This window comes from Bidens hawaiensis, unplaced genomic scaffold (genome assembly GCF_021521415.1).
Source record: "Bidens hawaiensis isolate Kalapana, Puna unplaced genomic scaffold, B.hawaiensis_p1.1 tig00023055_1, whole genome shotgun sequence".
In the NCBI taxonomy this organism is placed as follows: Eukaryota; Viridiplantae; Streptophyta; class Magnoliopsida; order Asterales; family Asteraceae; genus Bidens; species Bidens hawaiensis.
The window spans coordinates 1-24916 of NW_027493608.1; the positions used below are offsets into that span (position 1 = coordinate 1).

Here is a 24916-nt window from a genome sequence, read left to right on the forward strand (position 1 = left end):
GCGCATCCCCAGGATAGGCGCATATCACACATGCACATAATCAACCACGTCCTTATCCAAGTCAGGATAAGGACAACCATGATTGTGCTCATCAGACAACCTTCCAGAAGGTATCCTTTAAGGAATAAAGAATATGCTGATGTTGACAGCTGCCAATGAAGGGTGGACAACTCAGCAAAGCCCATGTGCTACCACGTGATTGCACATGGGTCAGGTGAAATACCTTGGTCAGAGAATATTCAATGAAAAGCACCAGGTGTCCTAAGGACACGTGGCGCGAAGCAATAGGAGGAGGCCAAAAAGGCCCTAATTGGGTCTGAGCCCAATCATTGGAAACCCTAATACTATAAATACCACACCACCCTCCACAAGGGGAGGTAAGCAAGAAAATATATTCTAAGTTCTTACTCACTTTCAGATTATTATTATCTTCTCCTACAATATCTTATTCTCACACCGGAGGGTTACCCCAAAGAGGACCCCTCTGTCCCTTTCTGAGGGGTAAGTTCACGGTGCTGCTCGTTTTGTAGGTGGAAGAACTCATATTCGGAAAACCATCGGTGATATAGCACACTCATACCCGAGGAAAGTTGATCGTATACTAGTAAGTCGATCCACGTTTCTTCAGGGAGCGACCACAACGCAACACATAGGATTTTATGGGTTTCGTTTATATATATTATGGATTATAGATAAGCACTTTAAAAGTTATATAAGCATACGAATTCACATTCACATTACACACACACACAAAGAAAAACATACAGAAATATATTTAAAAAGAGTAATATGATTGTTTTCAACTGATACACTTTAGTGTACATTCTACAATTTCGCCTACAAACTCTAATCACTACTACAACACACAAGCTATCGAATAAGATCGTCTTCTTAGAAAAAAACAATAATATTGATATACAACATAATTGCAACTCGGTTGCGTATTTATGATAAATATTGAAAAAATTAGCATATTTATTTAGTAAAGGTTTAAGTTAAGATTTATGGTTGTGTTTTTATTTAAGCATACTCAGGATTATGTGCTAATGCCTCCTGATAGATCAATTCTTTGATCTGTTCTTCTCCTAAAACTTGCTCAAAATCAAACGAAAACGGATTTGGACAGATCGGTTCATCATCAACGTCATGTAATCTTTCAAGATAAGGGTGCGCCAGTGCCTCTTCGACTGCAAATAATATCAACATTTTAGTTCCATTTTGTGTAGTTTAGATTTTAGAAGTAAATGGTTATAATTAAAGTAATCATTTCTACTCATTTAATTATTAAAAGGTTAGCGGCCAAACGGGTTTAAAAGGTTAGCTAAACGGAATGGTTTGAAACTCCCCAAATAATTCTAATGCATGAAACCTCCTAAATTATGTTATTATGGAAATAATATAACTTTAATAGTCATATTTAGCACGGACTATTTATGAAAAAAAATTAAAAAATTACAAATTTTTGGGGAAAAAAACTGTTTTGTGTCAACCCAACCCGTATAAAAAGGTTAGCTAAAAGGAAACGGTTTGAAATTTGCAAAAATTGCATTCTACTGCATTAAACCTCCTAAATTAGATTACTGTGAAAATAACATAACTTCTATAATCATACTTGACACGCTAACACGTTTGACCCGTAGCCAGTTTTTCCACTCTAGGAAATGTTAACTGTCAAACAGGTAAATAAAAGATTGGCTAAAAGAAACTTGTTAGAAACTTACAAAGATTGTATTCTTGTGAAAAAAAAAAAGAAAAAGATTATAGTTTTGGGCAAAAAGTCTACTGTATCAACCCAACAACCCATGAACCCAAGTACCCAGCTGATTTAAAAATTACCCGTTTTGACTCGTAACCTGTTTTTTCCACTCTAGGAAATATATACCTGTGATACGTTTAGCTGGGTCAAACGTTAACATTTTTTCAACTAAATCAATGGCTAACGGGTGAACATCAGGAAATTTATCTGGCAACGATTGCCGGGGGTGTCGAGGTAGCTGAGCAATAAATCTTTTCGCATCCTCGTTCTTGATAAACCCTAGCTCAGATTCAGAAGGAGTGCCAAAAGCTGAAAATCAAATATTAAAAGTTAATAACATGGTTTAACTTTCTTGAACAACTTTATTATTAACTTACGTACCTCTGTTAACAGTCTCATTTGATGCACGTGATCTTTACCAGCAAACAAAGGTCTTCTGTTCATGAGTTCCATGTAAATGCAACCAACTGACCATACATCAATGGCAGCTGAATAATCTGAAGAGTTAAGTAGCAATTCGGGTGCTCGATACCATCGTGTGACAACATATTCAGTCATGAAGTCGTTATCTGCGTTTGGGCGCGCAAGTCCAAAATCACAAATCTTTAAGTCACAATTTGCATTTAGCAATAAGTTACTAGGTTTAAGATCTCTGTGAATGACTTTTGCAGAGTGAATGTATTTTAAGCCTCTTAATAGTTGATACAAGAAGTACTGCAAGCATGGTGAAAACAATATGATTATCAGAAATGCGGTTAATTTATTATACCTTAAAGTCACTTAATCTGTTATTTAGAACTTAAAAGTAAGAACACCTGGCAATGTTCTTCTGATAAGTTTTGATTTGACCTGATGATTTGGTGAAGATCGGTGTCCATTAGTTCTGTGGCTATGTAAACATCAGAGAATTCTCTACGTATGGGTGGAGGGACTACATCCTTTAAGGCTATTACCTGAATTATACTCAAATTTTTAATCATAAATGGTTAATTGAGGGCATATAATATGTTACATGCACATATAGTTATATGAAATTCAGTTCATCTATAAGACTGTTGATATATATCAGTCTTAAAAATTCTAGTCATCTCTATTGAAGCTTTTTACTGTCTCTTTATAATACAAGTAATTAGCATTAAATCTCTTAATTAGTTGATCATATGCAATGCCATGAGCCAGAAATCAAAATGATAGACCTAATAACCATATGATCTCTCAAAAAAATTTAAAAAACTTAAATGGATTTCTTATTTCATAATCAATGACATTATACAGATTTAAATGATGATTTGTATTATTAGTTTCTAGGTCTAAAACAATAATCCACTTGAAATTTAATGATTTTAAAATTTTCCAAAGGATTTTTAAGTTTAAGCAGGTCTTCTTTCAAAGTTTGAACACTATAGATCATAACCATTAGCATACAAACTGCGTGTGTAAGCGAGCTGAGCTGCTCATGAGCTACCGGAGATCTGTTCTCTAAAAAGTCGATTCAAACCTCACTTAAATGAGTTTATGCCCGAGCTCGAGCTTTTAGTAAGGTTCATTTAATAAACGAGTTCACATATTGAGCCTGCTTGCAAGCCTATAAGAGCTTTTTATTTATATAACTTTTATTTAATATATTTATATAATAACTATTACTATATATAAACATATCATAAAAATATATAAATAATTATAATATATATTATATTATAAACAAGAATTATAACTATGATTACATATGTATATAATTATATAAATAAAAACAATTAATAATTATTGAATAATAAACGAGCCAAGCTTGAGCTCGAGGGTTAGAAATACAAAACTAAATGAGCTGGAGCCCTCTTAATTAATTAAAACAAGCTGAGCTCGAGCCTAAACAAGCTTATAAAATCATGAAACAGAATTAGAATTCAACATGCATCAACAACAAAGCTCAATCACTCACATTCTCATGATCCAGATGTCTTAGAAGCTTAATCTCACGAAGCGTGCGCTTGGCATCCATGTAATTATCAAACGCATTCATAATCTTCTTCATGGCAACCATCTCGTTCGTCTCCGTGTTCAACATCGAACTAAAATCAATTCACAACCACAACGAAATCAAAATGAAATCCGAAAAGTCACCGAATTCAATGAAGCCTAAACCTAAACATACCAGACTATTCCGTAAGCACCACGGCCAATAGGCATGATCGGAGGATGATACTTTGAAGTGATCTCGAACTCGTTACCGAATATGTTGTACCGGACGAACTGACCGCCGTATGTCGGCACCGCCGGGAAGTCGGTGTACTGACCGTTTAAGTCCGCCATGAGTTAACCGTAACGGATTCTGTTAGGCAGTTAGACGTCGGAAATAATAATATGAGATGCGTGTGTGTTTATGGAGAGTATAAGTGAAATGAGGTGTGATTTATATATGTAGAGGAAAGTTGAGGGTGTGGAATGATAAATGAAGACGAACTACAAAAACGCGTTTGGACTTTGGACATTTGGAATTTGTCGTCGTAGAATTTGACCATTGGATTGGTGTCCGTGGAAAATCATATGATAATATTATTATTATTAATTAATATGATTTCAACTCTAACTTCTATTATTTCGTCAATATGGTTCTTTAATGCACACGTATACATACATATGGAGGTGGGTTGTTGCTAATGAGGTTTTTTTTAAAGAGCATAAAAAGCTTTTTATAAAAATATCAGCATAACTAAATACATAACATATAGATTAGGGTGCAAGCGAGCCGAGCCCAAGCTCGAGCTCGGCTCGTTTAACTTGTACAAGGCTCGAGCTCGAGCTCGGTTCGTTTCTCACAGGTGTGAATCGGTAAATCAAGAACAAACAACTTGAATAACTCCCAAATTCTATTGATCAAGAAACTTACTCAAAAACTTGATTACATGGGTTTATATAACCTAACCAATCCTAGCTAGGCTCAAAATCCCTATTAGATACAAACACAAACTCATCTATATTTAAACATTAAATTTGAGATAAACCTGGATTCTAATACACATTAATTAGTAATCCCTAAAATACCCTTAATTCACCAAACTTGTAAATCAAGGAAATAACCCAACCCAGTTACCGAACTTGCGGCGGGTCGGGAATTAGTTAACGGGCCAACAATCACCCCCCTAATTCCTGACTCGAATTAGTGAGGTCTTCTACTCCAAGAAGCTTTCGCATCTCCACGAACTTAATCTTCCCGAGTGCTTTAGTTAAGATATCGGCTCGTTGTTCTTTCCCGCTTATGTGTTGAACAGCAATCTCTTCTCAGTCAACGCATTCTCGAATAAAATGATATTGGGATTTTATATGTTTGGTTCGGCCATGAAACACGGGATTTTTCATGAGGGCTATAGCTGAAGTGTTATCGACCCTCAACACCACCTTATGTAATCCCTTCCCGGTTACCTCGCTAATCAAATCTCTAAGCCACACGGCTTGACATGCGGCTGCACTTTCCGCCTTATATTCTGCCTCACATGATGATAATGCCACAGTACCTTGTTTTTGTGAGCACCATGTGATCGGTGAAAGCCCGAGATAAAATACATGACCCGTTGTACTCCGCCCGTCATCCTCATCGATGTTATGACTACTATCTGAATACCCGTTCAACACCCCCTTATCCCGACAATATTTGATTCCATAACCCGTTGTTGCTTTCACGTACCTTAGAATCTGTTTGATTGCATTAGCATGGGACACCTTAGGAGCTTGCATGTACCGGCTAGCTACCCCGACAGAATACGCCAGATCGGGTCGGGTTTGGAGTAGGTACCGGAGAAAACCGACCAGCTTTCTGTACTCCGTTGGATCTACATCATCCTCGTCTTTGGCTTTCGATAACTTCAGGTTCGGGTCCATCGGAACATAGGCCTTATTACAGTTTTCCATCTCGGCCTCTTTTAGGATTTTCCATGCATAAGCTTCTTGTTTAACCCGAATTCCGTCTTCGTCTTGAGAAACTTCGATCCCAAGATAATAGTTTAGCAAACCGAGATCACTCATCTCAAATTGGTTCTTCATCTCTTCTTTAAACCTTTTAATTTGAGCCACGCTCGATCCTATTACGATTAGATCGTCCACATACACACCGATAATTATGATCTCGTTATCGGTATGTCTCGTGTAGACAGCTTGTTCTTCAATGCATCTTTCATACCCAAGTTTCTTAAGCGTTCCATCAAGCTTGAGATTCCAAGCCCGAGGGGCTTGTCGGAGTCCGTACAAGGCTTTCGCGAGACGGTAAACTTTGTCTTCTTTTCCTTTTTTTACGTAACCCTCCGGTTGAGACACGAATACGACTTCATTCAAGTTCCCGTGTAAAAACGCTGATTTAACGTCGAGATGGTGGACTTGCCATTTTTCTTGTGCGGCTAAGGCGAGTAGGACTCGTACGGTTTCGAGTCGAGCCACCGGAGCGAATACTTCGTCATAGTCGACACCGTATTGCTGAATGTAGCCTTTAGCCACAAGCCTCGCTTTATATTTAATAATTTTCCCAGCCGCTTCTCGTTTTAATTTGTAAACCCACTTGAGCCCGATCGATTTATGGCCCTTAAGTAGGTCCGTTAAAGTCCACGAACCGTTTTTTCCAATAGACTCCAACTCCACCTCCATTGCCTTTACCCAGTATTTACTATCTTTTGCTTCCGAGTAATTCTTCGGTTCGTCCTCGGTGAGCAACATTAAAGCTTCTTCAAACTCTTCTTGTTCTCGGTTAACCCCATCATTTATTACGAAGTCCTTGAATCTTCGTGGTATCGTATGGGTTCGGGCGGATCGCTGGAGAGGTGTGATTAGTTCATTATCAGCAACTTGATCTGACTCATTTGCAACTTGGTCTGACTCGTTTGTAGTTATTTGATTTTGCAGAGTTTGGCCCGTTTGATCATGGCTATGTGCAGAATTAACAACCTGTTATGCTGTTCTAGGCTCATTCTGGGCCTGCTGCCCATTTTGGGCCTGTGTAGCTCGCTCGGTTTCGACATGTTGATCAGCCCCTACTTCAGTAATAAACTCTTTTGGGTCGGGTTCAGACCTGTAAATTGACCATTCCCAGCTCCTTTTCTCATCAAAAGTTACACTTCTGAAGACATGAATTTTCTTTTTAATTGGGTCGAACATTCGGTAAGCTTTCGATCCAGGTTTTGACCCAAAATAGACCATGGGTCGGCTCCTATCATCCAACTTTTTCAGGTTAACTTTAGGTTCGATTGCAAAACCCACACACCCGAAAACTTTTAGATGACCGATATTCGGCTTTCTCTCGAGCAACGCTTCATAAGGTGTTTTCGAATATACGGCTTTTGTAGGAACCCGGTTCAGGATGTAAACACTGTGTATTGCCGCCTCTCCCCGATATTCTTGAGGAACCTTCATCGATTTTAATAAACACCGGACAGTCCCGATTACGGTTCGGTTTCGCCTTTCAACAACTCCATTTTGTTGAGGCGAATACAAGGCTGTCAATTATCTTCGTAGGGCTTGTTTTTCACACCAATCATTGAACTCGATTGATGTAAATTCACCCCCACGATCAGTTCGTAGCATTCCTACCTTGAGACCCGTGTCAATTTCGACCGCGTTCTTGAAACGTTTAAAGAACCCGAATGCTTGGTCCTTTGATTTTAATAAATAACACCACATGTATCGTGAATAATCGTCCACAAGCAAGAAGATATAGCGATTTCCAGCCGGGGTGCTCGGTGTTATCAGCCCGCACAAATCACCGAGCGGTTTTATAGCCCGAAAGGAAGCTTGATTCGGGTATGGTTGTTGAGCCTGTTTTCCTACTAAACAACAGTCGCATATGTTAGTAGTATGATAAATATTAGGTATACCACGTACCATTCCTTTGGTGCTAAGAGACTTCATGGACTCGAAGTTAAGATGACCGAGACGGGCGTGCCACAACCATGCCGGGTCATCAAGCTTTGAAAGTAGGCAAACCGGTGTTCCAACTGTCAATTGGATTTTGTAAAGCCAGTTCTTCGTCCTTTGAACTTTCATAATTAATTTTCCTCCACTATCATGTAGGAGAAGGTAGTCGGACCTCATATGGATATCACATCCGTACTCCGTGGCTTGTCCGAGGCTAATAATATTACTCCTTAGACTCGGTATGTAGTAGACGTCGGCTAGGGGTCGGTGTTCACCGGTTTTGCTTGTGAACACGATTGACCCCTTTCCTCTTATTTCCACACACGAGTAGTCACCAAATCTTACTCGTCCCGAAACCCGCTTGTTTAACTCCGAAAAATACGACCGGTTTCCGGTCATGTGGTTTGACGCTCCGTTGTCAAGATACCACGTGTTAGCTGTTTCAGATTCAAATTGACTTGGAATCACTTTCTTTTCATCCAAGAATACACTATCTTCGACTCGTGCCATGTATAGGTTCGGATCCAGTTCCTCGGTTTTCGCGAGATTAGCCTCCCGCTTGGCCCTCCTTCGTTCCGGACACGCGGATGCGAAGTGTCCGTATTCGTCACACTGAAAGCATTTGACTTGTGATATGTCCTTCTTCGGTTTCGAGCTCGAACCCTCATCGGTTCGGTTTTGAGATGGGTTAGTTGAACCCTGACCATGACCTGATTCTTTCCCTCGTCCTCGACCCCTTAACCCGCCTCTACCGCGTCCCCTATTTGACTAGTAGGATCGGTTCTTGGCCCCGGTGTCATAATTATTGAACATTAATTTACTTTGATTCTCAGTTAGATCGTCTTCGTCTTTAATCCGTTCTTCGAACGCCTTTAAACGACCTACAATATCATCAAAAGTAATTTTTTTTAAGTCAACAGTTTGCTCAATGGATGCTACCATGTGGATGAAGCGGCGTCTTGGTAGTCCATTAAGGAATTTCTTCACGAGTTTGGACTCTTCGATAACTTGACCGAGTGAGGCGGATTTTGCTGCTATACCAGATATTCTTGTTGCGAACTCATCGATCGATCTTGAGTCTTTCATCTTTAACCCATCGAGCTCTGAGCTGAATGTTTGAAGTCGCGCCTCCCTTACTCGTTCTGCCCCTTGATGTCGGATTTTAATGGCTTCCCACATCTCTTTGGCAGTAGTCAAGTTCCCGATTTGCATTACCAATTCTTCGGGGATCGATTGGAACAATAGTGCAATTGCCAGATTATTTTTCTTGGCATCGTCACCTGTCCCGGGTTCGATCATATTCCAAACATCGTGTACGTTGAAAATTGCCCTCATCTTCATGCCCCATATTGTGTAATTCGTTTGATTCAACATAGGGTAGTGAAGCGTGGCTGTGTTGGTCTCCTTAACCGTAACCCTAGCTTGGTTATTCGGTTCCCCCATCGATCCTCTTCTCCGTTGCCTTCTGTACTTAAGAAGAGTAGATGGTTCAAGGTCCAGACATTGGATCTTTTATCAAAACAATTACAGTCTGATTGTTTTGAATTCTGCCGTGACCACCCTTTCCTTCTCAATTGCCAATTGAAAATCAATTAGCGACTTCTAATCAATCCTCCTTGCAATTGAAGACCACGACTTGTGTTATCCCTTTCGTTTCTTGATGTCGGCTCTGATACCAATTCACAGGTGTGAATCGGTAAATCAAGAACAAACAACTTGGATAACTCCCAAATTTTATTGATCAAGAAAACTTACTCAAAAACTTGATTACATGGGTTTATATAACCTAACCAATCCTAGCTAGGCTCAAATTCCCTATTAGATACAAACACAAACTCATCTATATCTAAACATTAAATTTGAGATAAACCTGGATTCTAATACACATTAATTAGTAATCCCTAAAATACCCTTAATTCACCAAACTTGTAAATCAAGGAAATAACCCAACCCGGTTACCGAACTTGCAGCGGGTCGGGAATTAGTTAACAGGCCAACAGTTTCGAGCTCTATTTTCAAAGCTCGAGCTCGGCTCGTGAGTATATTTTCAAGCTATAGCTCGGCTCGGACTCGGCTCGTTTACTATATATCAATTATTTTTTTATATAATTATAATAATTTTTATATATTTTTTCTATTGTAATTTTATATATAAAATAATATATATTATTTAGTTATTTTTAATTATTTTTTCATAACATTATATATATTAATTAATAATTATTAAATATATATTTAAAAAAAATATATAAATGGCAAGCTCGCGAGCCGGCTCGAGCTCGATAAATGAAGCTCAGGCTCATTTATTAAACGAGCTTACTTTTAGACTTGAGCTCGGGCTTGATTAAGCTCGGCTCGATCGAGCTTTTTAACGAGCCTATTTTGAGTAGCTTGCGAGCAGCTTGGCTCGTTTGCACCCCTATTATAGATGAATTGAATTTTAATAAATACTAGTTAGTAACCGGTAGTATTACCGCATTCTTAATTTTGATTTGGTTGACAAGGGTAATCTCGCCCTCGTAGTGATCAAAGACACTTGATTTTGATCACAATATGCGTTTTTATGTTTCACTTACAATTTATAATTATCTATGTAAGCGAAATCAAGTGGAAATTAAGTTTAAATCTATGATCATTAGTAGTGTATTTCGTTTAATTGTTAGTATGAAACATTATCAATCAACAAGTCATAGTTTTGTCACTAAAATTTAGTTTTTCTTTTGCATATTGTAAGTTTGCGCACCATACAAATGTATATAACTATGTAATCTATTAAAAAAACTAAAACTTATAGCATATAGTTTTAAGAAGTGACCAGTGAGGTATATAAAAGTTATTTGATTGAAAAAAACAGTGAAAGTAGATTTAAATTTAAAAGGCCGACAATTAATGTAATTTTTTTACCCTTTCTTTCATTATTGAATTTTTATTATTTTCATTAAAATAGTGAGATCCATGGTTCATAACTTCATATCACTCTTACCGTTCTTAAGAAAATATAAATTTATTGTTTGATGACTTGATCAGATTCTATATATGATGTATATTTTTATTAAATTATGGTTGTTCAATAAAAGACTATTAAATTATGGTTACGAGTCAAGAATGAATTACGATAAATGTTTGGTTTGTTTTAGTCAAACATATATCTTTCCTTAGTTCTCACAATTTATTTATGACTTCTGAGACACGACTATAACAGTGGTGGATGCGAATTCAGTAAATTAGTCTTAAAAGAGGGTTTATTGGTTATATATACTACTAGTTTGATTCCTTCATGTTAGGGGAGTGCGATTTGTATTTGTTTTTTTTTTTATCGTTTTGTCATCTCATATTTTGTAATGATTTGTTTATTTTTAACGTAATTTTGTTTTAATTTAATACGTATGTATTAGTTATGTTCGTTGTATTTATTAATGTATGCGCTCTTTCAATTGAGAGGTGTACGTTTTTATAATGTTTAACGAATGAACATAAACAAACACAAGCATGTTTATTTTAAACAAACAAACATGAACACTAATATTTGTGTTATGAAAACTGGGTTGTTGATGTAGGTGACGATGGTGGTTGATGCATGAGAGGAGAGGTTGACGACGGTGGGTGGAAATTAAGTTCAAATATACTAGCAAGCGGTAGCATTACTGCATTATTAATTTTGATTTCGTTGACAAGGGTAATCTCACCCTCGTAATAATCAAAGACTTGATTTTGCTCCCATATGCGTTTTCCATTTCACTTACAGTTATTATAATTATCTGTGTACGTGAAATCGAGTGTATTTGATTTAATTGCTAGCATGAAACATTATCGACCAACAAGTAATAGTTTTGTCACTAAAAATGTAGTTTGACTTTTACATATTTTTAAGTAAATTACGCACCATACACATGTATATAACTACGCAATCTATTAAAAAACTATAAACTAAAGCTTGTATAGTTTTAACAAGAAGTGAGGTATATAAAGGTTATTTGTGGAAGCAAAATACTGTACAATGAAAGTAGATTTAAATTTAAAAGGCCAACAATGAATGTAATCTTTTTTACCCTTTCTATCACTATTGAATTTTTATTGTTTTATTCATTAAAATAGTGAGATCCATGGTTCATATCACTCTCATCGTTCTCAAGAAAATATAAATTTGTTGTTTGATGACTTTATCAGATTCTATATATGATATTTTTATTAGATTTAAGGGATATGTTATTGGTACACCCTTTGATTATCCATACACCCTATATACCATACGATCGTATGAAACCCACTTGAAAGGTGGGGTGTATAAGTCAAAGAGTGTGTAGATAACCAGAGTCTTATTATATCATGGCTGTTCAATAAAAAATTATTCAATTATGGTTACGAGTCAAGAATGAATTACGATAAATGTTTAGTTTGATTTAGTCAAGCATATATGTTTCCTTAGTTCCCACAATATATTTATGAAGACACGACTATAATAGTGGTGAATGAGAATTCGGTAGATTAGTCTTAAGAGGGTGTATTCGTTATATATTGTAGTCTTTAACAGCATTTCTTCATCTGTATTTCTTTAACAGTATTTCTGAATATGAGATAAACAAACAAAATAATTGTTGTCACCAAATAAAGTTTAAAAGAGACCAAATTATAAGGGTGTTTAAAATTCGGACGTGATTGTAAATTACTTACTTATACATCCGTTATACAATGACCAAAATGAACAATTTTATGAAGTGTTATTACTTCAGATTTTATTTGTTTTTTTATTTCTGAAATATTTTTTCAAGCTTCTACGTTTTTGTATTGTCAGGACGTCTACATTATAGTCTTTAGAGCTCATTTTTATCCTATAATCATGTCTAGTCACTTGTATTAGCAAGATTCACAAACATTTTTCTCAACTAATCTATCTATTTCGAAAAATACTTTTATGTTTTCTACAGTAGTAAACTTTAAAATTCATTTTTATAGATAAATTATTATTATACTAAATTATTTAGTTTGTATATCGTTTAATGCAGAATACACCTATGGGTTAGGTTCAAATAAGAAGTTTGATTTTCCTAAGAAGGCCAGGAAGGATGGTATTCGTCTAACACTTAAATATCAAAACCACTTAATTTAATTCAAAAACTCACTTACATAAAACCTAATTGCATATTTACTCTCTACAACCACCACCACTCCACCACTCACCGCCACCACAACCGTCACCCACCGCCACCACCTCGGCGGAAAAGTCCGGAAAAACACAATGGAAAACACTATGAAAAACACAATGGAAAGAAACACAATAAAAAACACAATTGTATGACACAATGTAAAAAATACAATGAAAAAAACACAATGAAAAATACTATTGTATAACACAATTTTGTAAAACACAATTTGTAAAAAAACCCACTAATTTTTTTAAATTTTATATTACAATATAGTACTCATATGAAAGATAAAAAGACACTCGTTATTATGGTGAATTTGTTTTTCAATAAAAACGTCGTAAAAAAAAGTTATGGACGTTTTAAAATGATGAAGGAATTTGGTATGTGCCTTGCATGTGGAGAGAGAAAATCAACAAATGTGTTATTCCTTTTATGCCCTCCTCCTTTCACACTTGATTTCCTCATAAACTAATCTCAACCCTCCATATTCAAAAATCAAAATCAATGGACAAGATTACTTCTTATCCTTCCTACAAAAACTATACTTTCTATTATAACCTAACCCATATACCTATATCTTTCATTCTTTCGTGATTTTCGTACTTCTTAGAATTAGAAAAAAAATGCATTGACCATTCTTTTTTTAAAAGGCATAGTAAGCAAATTGTGCAAGTAATATAATTAACAAAAAAATAAAAGCCGCCTATATCACAGGATGACATCGAATTGATTTGTCATTATCAAAGCCCATCATCTACTTTAACCTTGCAATGCGGTGTCAGCCCGCCTTGCAGTGTACTTTCGTCCCTCCTTGCAAGTCACGTTTTATAGGAGTATACAATTTGTGAATATTTGGGTGTCAATCATATCAGGTTCAGTTGTTTCATCTGACACACTGATTTTCGTTTGTGTCAAAAATATCAACCAAAACCCAAACACATTTAAAATTGTATAACCCGACATGACTCATTTTACTCATTTATTTAAATGTGTTACAACTATAATATGAAACTAGGATAATAGCCCGTGTTACACACGGGTGAAAAACATATCAACAAACAATATAAAATATAAACTACGTATTCAGTCAAAACAAATATTTGACATAAGTTTTTTACCCTAAAATGTTACAAAAGATGTTAAACTAATAAACAATGCAATGAATAAGAAATAATATAACATAAATGAACCATTAGACCTGAAAAAAATAAAAAACACATATTAGTAAAAGATTTTGTAATATTAATTGAAAAATAGGTTTACAAATACATACAAACTTTAAACTGTATCACATTACGTTTTCGAAAATCTCTTTGTAAATAGCTTTATTTAATTTTTTTTAAGTGTTCCTAATTGTTCTAAAGAACGTTCTTTTCTTTTTTCTTTTAGAGTGTTTTTTATAAATAATTTTCAGAGATATCTATATTTTTATAGCATTTTTCATGTCATTTCTTAATAAATAAATAAAACTTAAAAAACATTCGGTTTGATCACCATTCACCGGCTCTTCTTCTTTCCTCAAGAGTAAATTAAATCATTGACAAGGTGGTTATTAATTGGAATAAATAGACTTAATCATGGAGTTAATTGCATTAATTTGAATAAATATATTTAATTGCAGAATTAATTGTAAATTGGAATGCTTATTTTAATTTAGTGGATTAAAAATAATTGTGAATATGTGAAAATTATTGATATGGAAATGTGATTACATGGAATCCTATGTGGATAGGCTAGAATAAAGACATGTGGAGAGAATCATCTTGCTTTAATATATTAGTAAGATAAGATGTTCCTAATTGTTCAAAAGAACGTTCTTTTCTTTTTTCTTTTAGAGTGTTTTTTATAAATAATTTTCAGAGATATCGATATTTTTATATCACTTTTCATGTCATTTCTTAATAAATAAAACTAAAAGAACATTCGGTTTGATAACCATTCACCGGCTCTTCTTCTTTCCTCAAGAGTAAATTAAATCATTGACAAGGTGGTTATTAATTGGAATAAATAAACTTAATCATGGAGTTAATTACATTAATTTGAATAAATAGATTTAATTGCAGAATTAATTGAATTAAATTGGAATGCTTATTTTAATTTAGTGGATTAAAAATAATTATGAATATGTGAAAATTATTGATATGGAAATGTGATTACATGGAATCCTATGTGGATAAGCTAGAATAAGGACATATGGAGAGAATCATCTTGCTTTAATATATTCGTAAGATGTTTCTAATTGTTCTAAGAACGTTCTTTTCTTTTTTCATTTAGAGTGTTTTTTATAAATAATTTTCAGAGATATCTATATTTTTATAGCACTTTTCAGGTCATTTCGTAATAAATAAATAAATAAATAAAACTTAAACAACATGCGGTTTGATAATCATTCACCGGCTCTTTTTCTTTCCTCAAGAGTAAATTAAATCATTGACAATGTGGTTATTAATTGGAATAAATAGACTTAATCATGGAGTTAATTGCATTAATTTGAATAAATAGATTTTAATTGCAGAATTAATTGAATTAAATTGGAATGCTTATTTTAATTTAGTGGATTAAAAATAATTATGAATATGTGGAAATTATTGATATAGAAATGTGATTACATGGAATCCTATGTGGATAGGCTAGAATAAGGACATGTGAAGAGAATTATCTTGCTTTAATATATTAGTAAGATTAATATATCATTGTGTTTGGTTGGAGGATAAAAAAAATGGTTGAAATGAATTTCGACCAAATCTCCAAACAATAGAATTCAATTATGCTAAGAGCGTCTCCAATTGTGAATAAGTGCCCGGTGAACCGCTCGTAAACTGTTTAGCGGGAAGTTTGTTTATGTTCTCCGTTAAATTAATGAGCGGAACATGAACAAGAATTTCGTTTGGTAAACTTAATGAACGAGCACGAACAAAGGTCTTGTTTGTTCAATCATGTTCGCGAAGGTTTGGTAATGTGTTCGTTTAAATTTGTTAACGTCCATTCACGTTCGTCTGGTTCTGTTTGTTTCGTTGCATTCTTTTAGTTACATATGTTCATTCATTAGCATTTTACTATGACTGCTTTTATTTATTTTACCGTTGCTATCTTGATATAATTATGTTTATGATTACTATGTTAAGTTTTTTTGGATATTTTTCTGTTCTTTTACTATATTATTATTCTCTTTAATATGTTTCCGTTTGTGTCCGTTAGTGCCCAATTACATTAATATGTGTCCGTTAGTGTCTCTTTGTGTTTGTTTACAAAATTAATGAACGTAGATGGACAGACACTAAAAATCTCCATTCCTTAACTAACAAACACAGACATGATATTATGTTTGGTAAAGTGTTCATGAACCATTTGTTAGTCCTATAAAAGTTTAGCAGGCAAGCACGAACAATGTCTCGTCCCGTTTGATGCCCCCACCCAGCTCACAACCTCTGTCTAGTTTTTTTCTTATCCTTTTCTCTTTTCTCCCTCCCTCCCTCACATTTATCATCTAGGGACATTTTAACTCCGTACAATTTCACCCCATCTCCTCCACCATATGTCGCATAGATGCTTGGTCTGTCATCATTGATACTGCAAAGAAATGTACAACCGTCGAAAGTTACCGAACTATATAAACTGAAAATATACCGATTTGAAATATATTTGGTCATGTTCAAGGCCAGGTATAATAATTTGATAGTTTGCGAATTAGAACTTAGACTGATCGCGTAAACCAAACCAATCGTATGAACTTTTTTACTACTCATTTTAGGAATATAAAATTATGTTTACACATTATATTATCAAATATTCTAATCATTTTTAAAAATTTAGTGTAAACTCGTATTTTTAAAAATATAATTTTTTTTCTAGGCTTGTTAAAAAGTGTAAAACCAAACTCAAAGCCATGATATCCTCAAAGTCATCTGGTTAGGCTGACCCAATCAGCTCGGTTGATCTGATTGTTTTTCCAAAGACCGTCGATAGAAATTCGGCCAAAACTTTCCATCAAAACTGTCCAAACTATATCTTAAACATGCCTACCTACTAGCACGACAACCACCATCAGCATCATCATCGGTGTCACCATTAGCATCATTGCCATCGCTACCATCACTACCATAATCAAAACATCAATACAATCAGCTACCATCCTGCCACTACTTCGCCAAGCACACCACCACTATCATCGTGACGCTACCATTATTATTTGTAATAGCCACCTCCAAACACACTGCTACCACTCTCAAACACAACCACATTTTTTTTTTCAAATTTACTAAACATGATTATTTTATCAATAAAACACATCAAAGTTTTCATTTTTTTAAGAATCTAACTCCAATTGTTATACAAATCACAAATTTCAAATTTACATTCTTTAAGTAAAAATACATGAACCCAAGTGATCACTGTTAGGGATTCGAGTATTGCAAAACACACACAAGCACAATAATACTGCAAGAGAAAATATAAACGAAGATGAACACGCGAGATTTACGTGGTTTGGTCGGCTGACCTACGTCCACAGGCTGCAACCAGGATACTTTTATTATTGTCACTGCCTCACTCGTGTTGAGGAATTACAAGTACACAACAAATATAACTAGAGAACTATCTAGGGTTTACAATTTAATCCCCAAGAAAACTAATAATGAGCTTTAATTAAATAAAGGGGCCAGGCCTGCCACTAGTCTTCAATTTAATTAGTCTGCCACAAAAGATGTCTTCTAACCCGACCCAATTAAGCCTCCATAAACCCAACAATCTCCCACTTTGAGGCTTGATAATCTTCAAACTGCCTTCCGATATGCTAACGTGTGCCTCTTGTAATCTTCCTCGTTTTCCTGGTTGCATCTGCCTTTTCATCAGTTAACCTGAAGGCACGTTGAAGCTCCCCCGAGCTCTAACACATCAGTCATGGTTACAACTGCCACTGACTCGTTCTCTGTCCTTACCGGCTCCCACTTACACGCACTGCCGAAACCTGGAATACCTTGAGAACAAACAACACTCTCCATATTAAGCAGGTAATCTTTTGGAGAGACTTTAACCGCTGAAATATTGGTTCTCTTAACCCACTATCTGGTAACTCTGGCTAAAACTTTGACTGACTGACTGCCAGTGCTCCCACTTAGGGCTGACATATCGTGTATACCCGTACACGATAAGATACGAACACGAAATGGGTATACCTGTACACGACACGAAAACTTTTCGTGTACCTGTATCCTAAACACGAACACGAACACGAACACGAACCTGTTAATACCTGTAATACACGATAATACACGATAAGAGCTGTTTAGTAACATATATTTGACAACCTGTTTAGGGAAATAAAAGTCGTCAAAAGTTCATAAAAGTCTTAAAATAAAACATAAATCCATGATCCTTAACAATTTTAAGACAAAAAACCATATAAGCAAACAATAACAAGCAAACAAAAGTCGTTGAAAGTTCATAAAAGTCTTAAAATAAAGCATTCGAATTCTAATCAAACAACATCAAGTTCCAAACTTCCAAGCTCCAATTGGTCTTTCTTCTCAAATCTTCAATTCCAAGCAAGCAAACAATCAAACCTACACACAAAATAAGTATAGTCAATTAGTCATATTAATCATATGGACAATTGGGCATATTCATATAGTTTTATCAAGCAACATTACTAAGTAAAAGGAAGCACCGGCGGGCGGCGGCAGCTCTGACAACGGAGAGGAGAAACTGAGAAAGTTCGGTGAGGAAGTGGTGCCGGCTAAGAAGTGGTGGCAGAGGAATCACCGGAGAAGAGAGGCGGGCGAAGAGAGGTTTGGTCGGAGAAGTGGTGGCGGCGATGGAGAAGTGAGTTAGGGTTTGGAAACGTGAAAGTGGAAAAGTGAAAGTGGAAACGGGAGTTAGGGTTTGGGGATAAATGGATAATAATAGTTTATAATTATAATATTATATATATATATATATATATATATATTTAATTATAAAAATCTAACCAGGTACTTACAGGTAAACAGGTATTTTACCTGTTTAGACACGAAAATTAACAGGTAAATTCGTGTCTACCTGTTTAGTACACGAAACCTGTTAAGGCCTTACCGTTACCTGTTAAAGTCGTATAGGTACGTGTCGTGTATTCGTGTCTCGTGTATAAATTGCCAGCCCTACTCCCACTGCCACGAAAACCCCTGACTAGTTTATCTGAACCTCTTCTAGCAAGTTCAACCTGAATCTGACCTGTGGCTCTGGGTTTATCTCCTGCAAAACAAACCTTCTTCTGCCCATCAGACTCTGTGAACTGGACTTTGGTCTTCTTCTGAACTGGGTCGGTCAATCCCTCAGACGATAAACTGACCATATACAACGAACCCTTCTTTCTTCCTCGAGCTATGACAAGATTTCCCTTAACAACTTTCCACTGCCCGTTCCCAAATTTAACCTCATGTCCCTATTCATCCAACTGCCCAACAAAAATCAACTTTTTCTTTAAGCTTGGAATCACTCTGACATCCTTCAAGGTCCATGAACCGGCTGAAGTAACTAAATTCATGTCACCCATACCCGTAACATCAAGAACATCATTGTTCGCCAGTTTAACCTTACCAAAATCACCTTCTTTCAAATTCTGCAATGCTTCACTGCCGTGGGTAGCATGAAATGAAGCACCATAATCCATGACCGAGAAATCAACATTACCCTCAACACTAAGAACTAAAGCCTCGTCCTTTGAGTATTTTTTTCGCTGTGTTGACTTCTTTCTTTTCATTCTTTTTATTAGGACACTGATTCCTAAAATGTCCCGCCTCGTTGCAGTTCCAACATACCACATCCTTCCGAGTCCTAGACTGACTCCTTTTCCGTTCCCGCTCCCAGTACCTTTGTTATTTTTCCTTCCTCTGCCAACATGCATTAAATCACCTGATGATTCACCTGAATTTCTTCGTCTGACGTCTTTGCCTAGAATAAGATCCCGAATCCCATCAAAAGTGAACTCACTGGTAGAACTAGTAATCGCTGTAACAGTCCCTGACCAGCTATCAGGCAAGGACGATAAAAGTAGTAGAGCTTGAACCTCATCCTCGAATTTGATACTGACTTACCCAAGTCTTAACAAAATTGAGTTAAAGTTGTTACTGTAACTGAACTTCCTTATTTCATCTTTGTATTTACCAGTTCACGAATCAGAAAAACCTTATTAGCTGCCGAAGGCTTCTCGTACATATTAGACAATGCATTCATTATCCCACGCACGGTGGTTTCCTTCAAGATGTTGAACGCAACATCCTTCGATAACGACAATCTAATAACTGCCTTGGCTTTCTTATCCAAAGTTTCCCACTCGTCTGGTTGTATCTTCTCTGGTCTTTCACCCAATACCATGTCCAAATCTTTCTGAACCAGCAAATCCTCCATTTGCATTTTCCACCAACCAAAGTCTTTACCATCAAACTTCTCAATCTGAAGTTTCCCATTCTTAGCCATTAACTTAAACTAAGAATTCCCAACTTTGGATATAGGTAACAATATCAAGAAAAATAATCTCGGACAAACAAAATAACCCCCAAAAATCACCACAAAACCACTCGGCTAAACTGCCCGACAACCGCCAAATCCCGATGATCAAAACCCGTGGCAAACTCACGAACCAACCACAAACCTAATCAATAATCAGAAACTGAAACCAACTAGAAACAAAAACCTGTTCCCGGTTTCTTTCTGATTAAAAGATGATTAAAGTACAAAGTAATAAAATTACTTTGGTTTCTGTCAATGTATGCTTACAATTGATAAGAAAGATAGCAGCTTGCAATTATTGATCGATGATGCAATAGTATATTATAATCCAAAATTCACAATTTGTGAACAATGACCAAAGCAGAATACTATTTCTTGTTGGCAGTGGAATTGTAAATCACAAATAACGAAACAAAAAACAAAGAAATATTGCAAACCGCAATATATTTATTTCCTTATTTGATGTAAAATTATGGAGGTACCTTTAAACAAACTGTCGACTAACGGGTGGTAGGCGGCTAGGATCTGCCGGCCTTATACCCTAGACCAACCAACTATTTTCTCTTGCGATCGTGTTTCGTCCGTGTGTAACCGTAACCTCGGCTCTTGATACCACTTGTTAGGGATTCAGGTATTGCAAAACACACACAAGCACAATAATGCTGCAAGAGAAAATATAAACGAAGATGAACACGCGAGATTTACGTGGTTCGGTCGGCTGCCCTACCTCCACGGGCTGCAACCAGAATACTTTTATTATTGCCGCTGCCTCACTCGTGTTGAGGAATTACAAGTACACAACGAATATAAATAGAGAACTATCTAGGGTTTACAACTTAATCCCCAAAAAAACTAATAATGGGCTTTAATTAAATAAATGGGCCAGGCCTGCCACTAGTCTTTAATTTAATTAGTCCGCCACAAAAAATGTCTTTTAACCCGGCCCAATTAAGCCTCCATAAACCCAACAACCACTTCCCGTTCTCCTAATGCTTTTACTTCGTACTTTAATAAGAAATAAATCTTTAAATAATATCTGTTAACAAATTATGATATTTAAGTGTAAATCAAGCAAAAAAACATGAATGCTTTAAACGAAACTGAATGTCAATTAGACATCAATCAAGTCATTTTTATTTTATTTTTTTTAAACAACAAAATTTCATTGGACAGATATTGACACTTTAAAAAGAAAAATTGTGTGATACATTGGACAGATATTGACACTTTAAAAAGAAAAAAAAAATAGAAGCAAGATATTACACTTAAAAAATGCTCATTTATTTTGGTATGACCAAATCCTAGCGGGTGTATTTTGACCGAGTTAGCCTTGACTTAATTAAATGCATTCTATGGTCAACGATCTTCGACCTATGGCTATATTTGGGAATAGTAACTACATCTTTAACATTGTTTCTAAAACCGGAATAGATCGGCTAACCCTATTTGTTTAACTAGATAATGTTAGTTTTATTGTGCATCAGTTTGGTTACTAGATAAATGACAGGACAAGGAAGAGTGCTATGCCGTTCAAGTTATTTTGCGGTTACATATTAAGTGCTTTAGAAATCAAGAAATAGAAGAACATTTAATGGAAAAGAGTTCTTGGTAGCAGTCGTGATTAATGAAATTAAGACATCGTCTTTTCATAAGGTAAAGCAAAGGAGTAGAAGGGGGTCTTTGGATTGGGATTTGTGAGAAGCTATTTTTGCTTTTAATAAAATGCTAGGTTTGAAGCCCGCAGCGCTGCGGCGACGGCTTGACGCAAATTCGATCACTATCAATTAAGTTTGTCATGACACCTACACTAAATCAAAAAATTATATGTGAACGCCAGAAGATACGCATGGTCTTAATATATTCTATTTTCAAAAAAAAAAAGGAAAATAACTGGACGAACAAAAAAAAGTCTACTTTTAGTAAACCGGAAAAGACCGATGAAATTACAAATGGTTGTTTGGGTGTTTAAAGGAAAAGGAAAAAGAGCCAGCAGATTTGGACAAAATCTAAAGGTTCAATGAACCTACAAAAAATGACTTTATTAGATTCCCAAAAGCCTAAATTGATGTAAATATCCACTCAAGTTTCACACTTAAAACAACTATATTGTTTCCATTTAAATATCTATATTTCCTTTTAGCTACCAAAATCCACAATATGGCGTGTTGGGAAGAACCTTCGTGGACAGTTTGCAACAATTATTAGGATTTCTTTAGAAATCATCTCTTTAATTTATATCTAATTAATATATATATATATATTCATGGTCACGTGTTTAGGGATGAGCATTTATTTAATATGGCATTTATTCAGCCCGTGTAATATACGAGTGTCTAACATGTTTAAATTATAATTTTAATTATAAGCCGATACCCGAATATTGACATGATATTATATGCATTAACATTGTGTCATCAAAAGAATTAACGTCATATATTTGAATGAAAGTCATGATTGGTTTCGTTCTTTTAACTCTGTTGTGCAAATTGCAAAAAAAGACTGAAATTCATTAACCTTGAAATTTAAATTCTGATTTTTAATATGTTTAGTTTGTAGAATCAGTTGGAATTGGAATCTCAATTCCATTTGGAATTAATTCCCTTGAATTCTTTAACATAAAAAAAACTCAACAGTTTATAAAATGTTAAAGAATTTTTTCAGGGAAAAAGAAATCTCTAATCACTTACAATCGTCGCACCTGTCATTAGCTGCCCCAACACACCATCCTTGCCTGGCCACATCGCATACACTCTAAAAGCCTTTAGAGCTTGTCTAAGAACCTCAAAAGCTTCCTTTCGATATGCCTAGTTGGTAGAATCGTTCCTTTAGTACATATGAATGCTTCCTTGGATATAAGTAAGAATTGAACCATCATTAGGGGCTTATTTATTAGTAAGAATTGAGCGATCAATAATAACTAGCTATCAAATATGAATGAGTTGTTATAATGAGTTATGCATTCAGTTGGAATTGGTCTCGTTTTGATTGAATTTTAACTATAATGTTGACAACCAACAATGGTAGGGATGTTCACGGTTCAATTCGGCTCGTCTTGACATGATGTTTTGGTCGAACCGGTGACGATGGTTCTTAGAGAAACTAGGGTTTGGTCAGTCGCACCCACGTCGGTTCTGGCAGGTTGTTGTCTTGGACCTGCTTTTTAGGGAAAAAGAGAAACAAGCGTTTTATCCACAAGTATTAAAGGGTTTACGAAAAAAAGTTAAGAGCACGTAATCATTTAAACAATACACGTGTATAATAATTCAAATTCTTATTGGTGTTACAATTGTTAAATTTCTATACATGAAAAGCTTACATTACTTTATTTTGATTATGTAGATTTAAAAAAATTTATATCACAACAGTTCGATTTACACAATCGGTTTCAAACCGTAAACCTAACTAGTTCAGTCCCTAACTCATCTGATTTAGTTTGGGTTGGAAGATTTAGGAAATCTCAACGGTTTTTTAAGGTCCTAACAACTACTGCATTAAACTATCTAATAGAGGATCCATATATTTGATTAACAAAAAAAAGTTGAAATCTTTCATAAAATTATACATGAATCTTGATGTTGAGTATAAACATATGGTGTCAGGCTTTAAAGATCAGTTGTTGGTATCTGACTTTCAACTCATAGCATAGCACCTTCGGCATTAGATTGTGTCTGATCTTGTTTTAGAGCAAGATGCCAACAAATTTTAATTAGAAACACAAAAAAGTAAGATCAGACAGAATAATTGGAAGATTTCTAGTCCATGAATTCGAAGATCGGTATGCCTTTAGACCAATGGAATGCGTTAAACCATGTGTCTAAATTAAAGATATCCAATTTATATAAAGAAATAGTTCATGGTAATAGAGGACGTTAAAAAAACATTGAAAACAACCGACCACGAAAATTGAGATAAATTGGCCAGTTTGGTTGGTTAGAGTAACACGGGTTGGCTTACAGTTTACTGTTTAAAAGTCGTGTTTTATGGTTCATTTCATGGTTAAAGCTGATATATACTGTACCAACTAAGCGGCATGGTAAACAAAGTTAATTTTAATCTACATAACTATAGTAAAAAAATAATTTTAAAAATTCACATATAGAAATTTTCAACAATTATAATACATATAAGTAATTTTAATTATTGCATATAGATAATTTCGTGCACTTAAGTTTATTTTTTTCAAGTTTTATTTTCATACACCTTGTAATAATTCGAAGGTAAGATGTTCAATTTGTTTTTCTTAGTGTCTACCATTTTACTAGATCTAATTGTATGATTCTGTGTTTAAAAAAATCTGGCTCAAGCAAACTGCTTTGGCTTGTCCACCCTACGCAACCGACAAGGTCTGTTCAGTTTAGTTTTTCCAAAATCCGTAGTTATAATGTGGGCCCGTAAATCCTTTTGAAATCAGCCGAACTTGGTCGTAAGCATCCTTATAATTAGAGGTGGCAATCAGGTTGGATTGGGTCAAATGGGTCATGGGTTAAAACGAGTTTGGGTCAGAATGGTTCAACTAAAAATAGGGTTGTTTTGGTTTGGGTCAGAATAGGTTGGGGTCGAAACGAGTTCGGGGTTTTTTTTTGGAACGAGAATAGCGGTGGAAACATTTTTGTTTTTTATTTGTATTTTGAGTTATGAT

General features: G+C 35.3%; 2 protein-coding genes across 2 annotated transcripts; both read right to left on the reverse strand.

Moving 5' to 3' along the window:
• Positions 1-994: 994 nt before the first annotated feature.
• LOC143566852 (mitogen-activated protein kinase 3-like) lies at positions 995-4137 on the reverse strand. Its single transcript, XM_077053433.1, has 6 exons — positions 3906-4137; positions 3693-3822; positions 2572-2709; positions 2134-2470; positions 1883-2065; positions 995-1187 (listed from the first exon to the last, which is right to left on the reverse strand). The coding sequence occupies exons 1-6, from the start codon at positions 4061-4063 to the stop codon at positions 1021-1023; spliced, it is 1113 nt and encodes a 370-aa protein (XP_076909548.1). The 5' UTR covers positions 4064-4137; the 3' UTR covers positions 995-1020.
• Positions 4138-8416: 4279 nt separating this feature from the next.
• On the reverse strand, positions 8417-9091 carry LOC143566845 (uncharacterized). Its single transcript, XM_077053428.1, has one exon. It carries the CDS (start codon positions 9089-9091, stop codon positions 8417-8419), a length of 675 nt encoding a protein of 224 aa, XP_076909543.1.
• Between the last annotated feature and the right edge of the window lie 15825 nt (positions 9092-24916).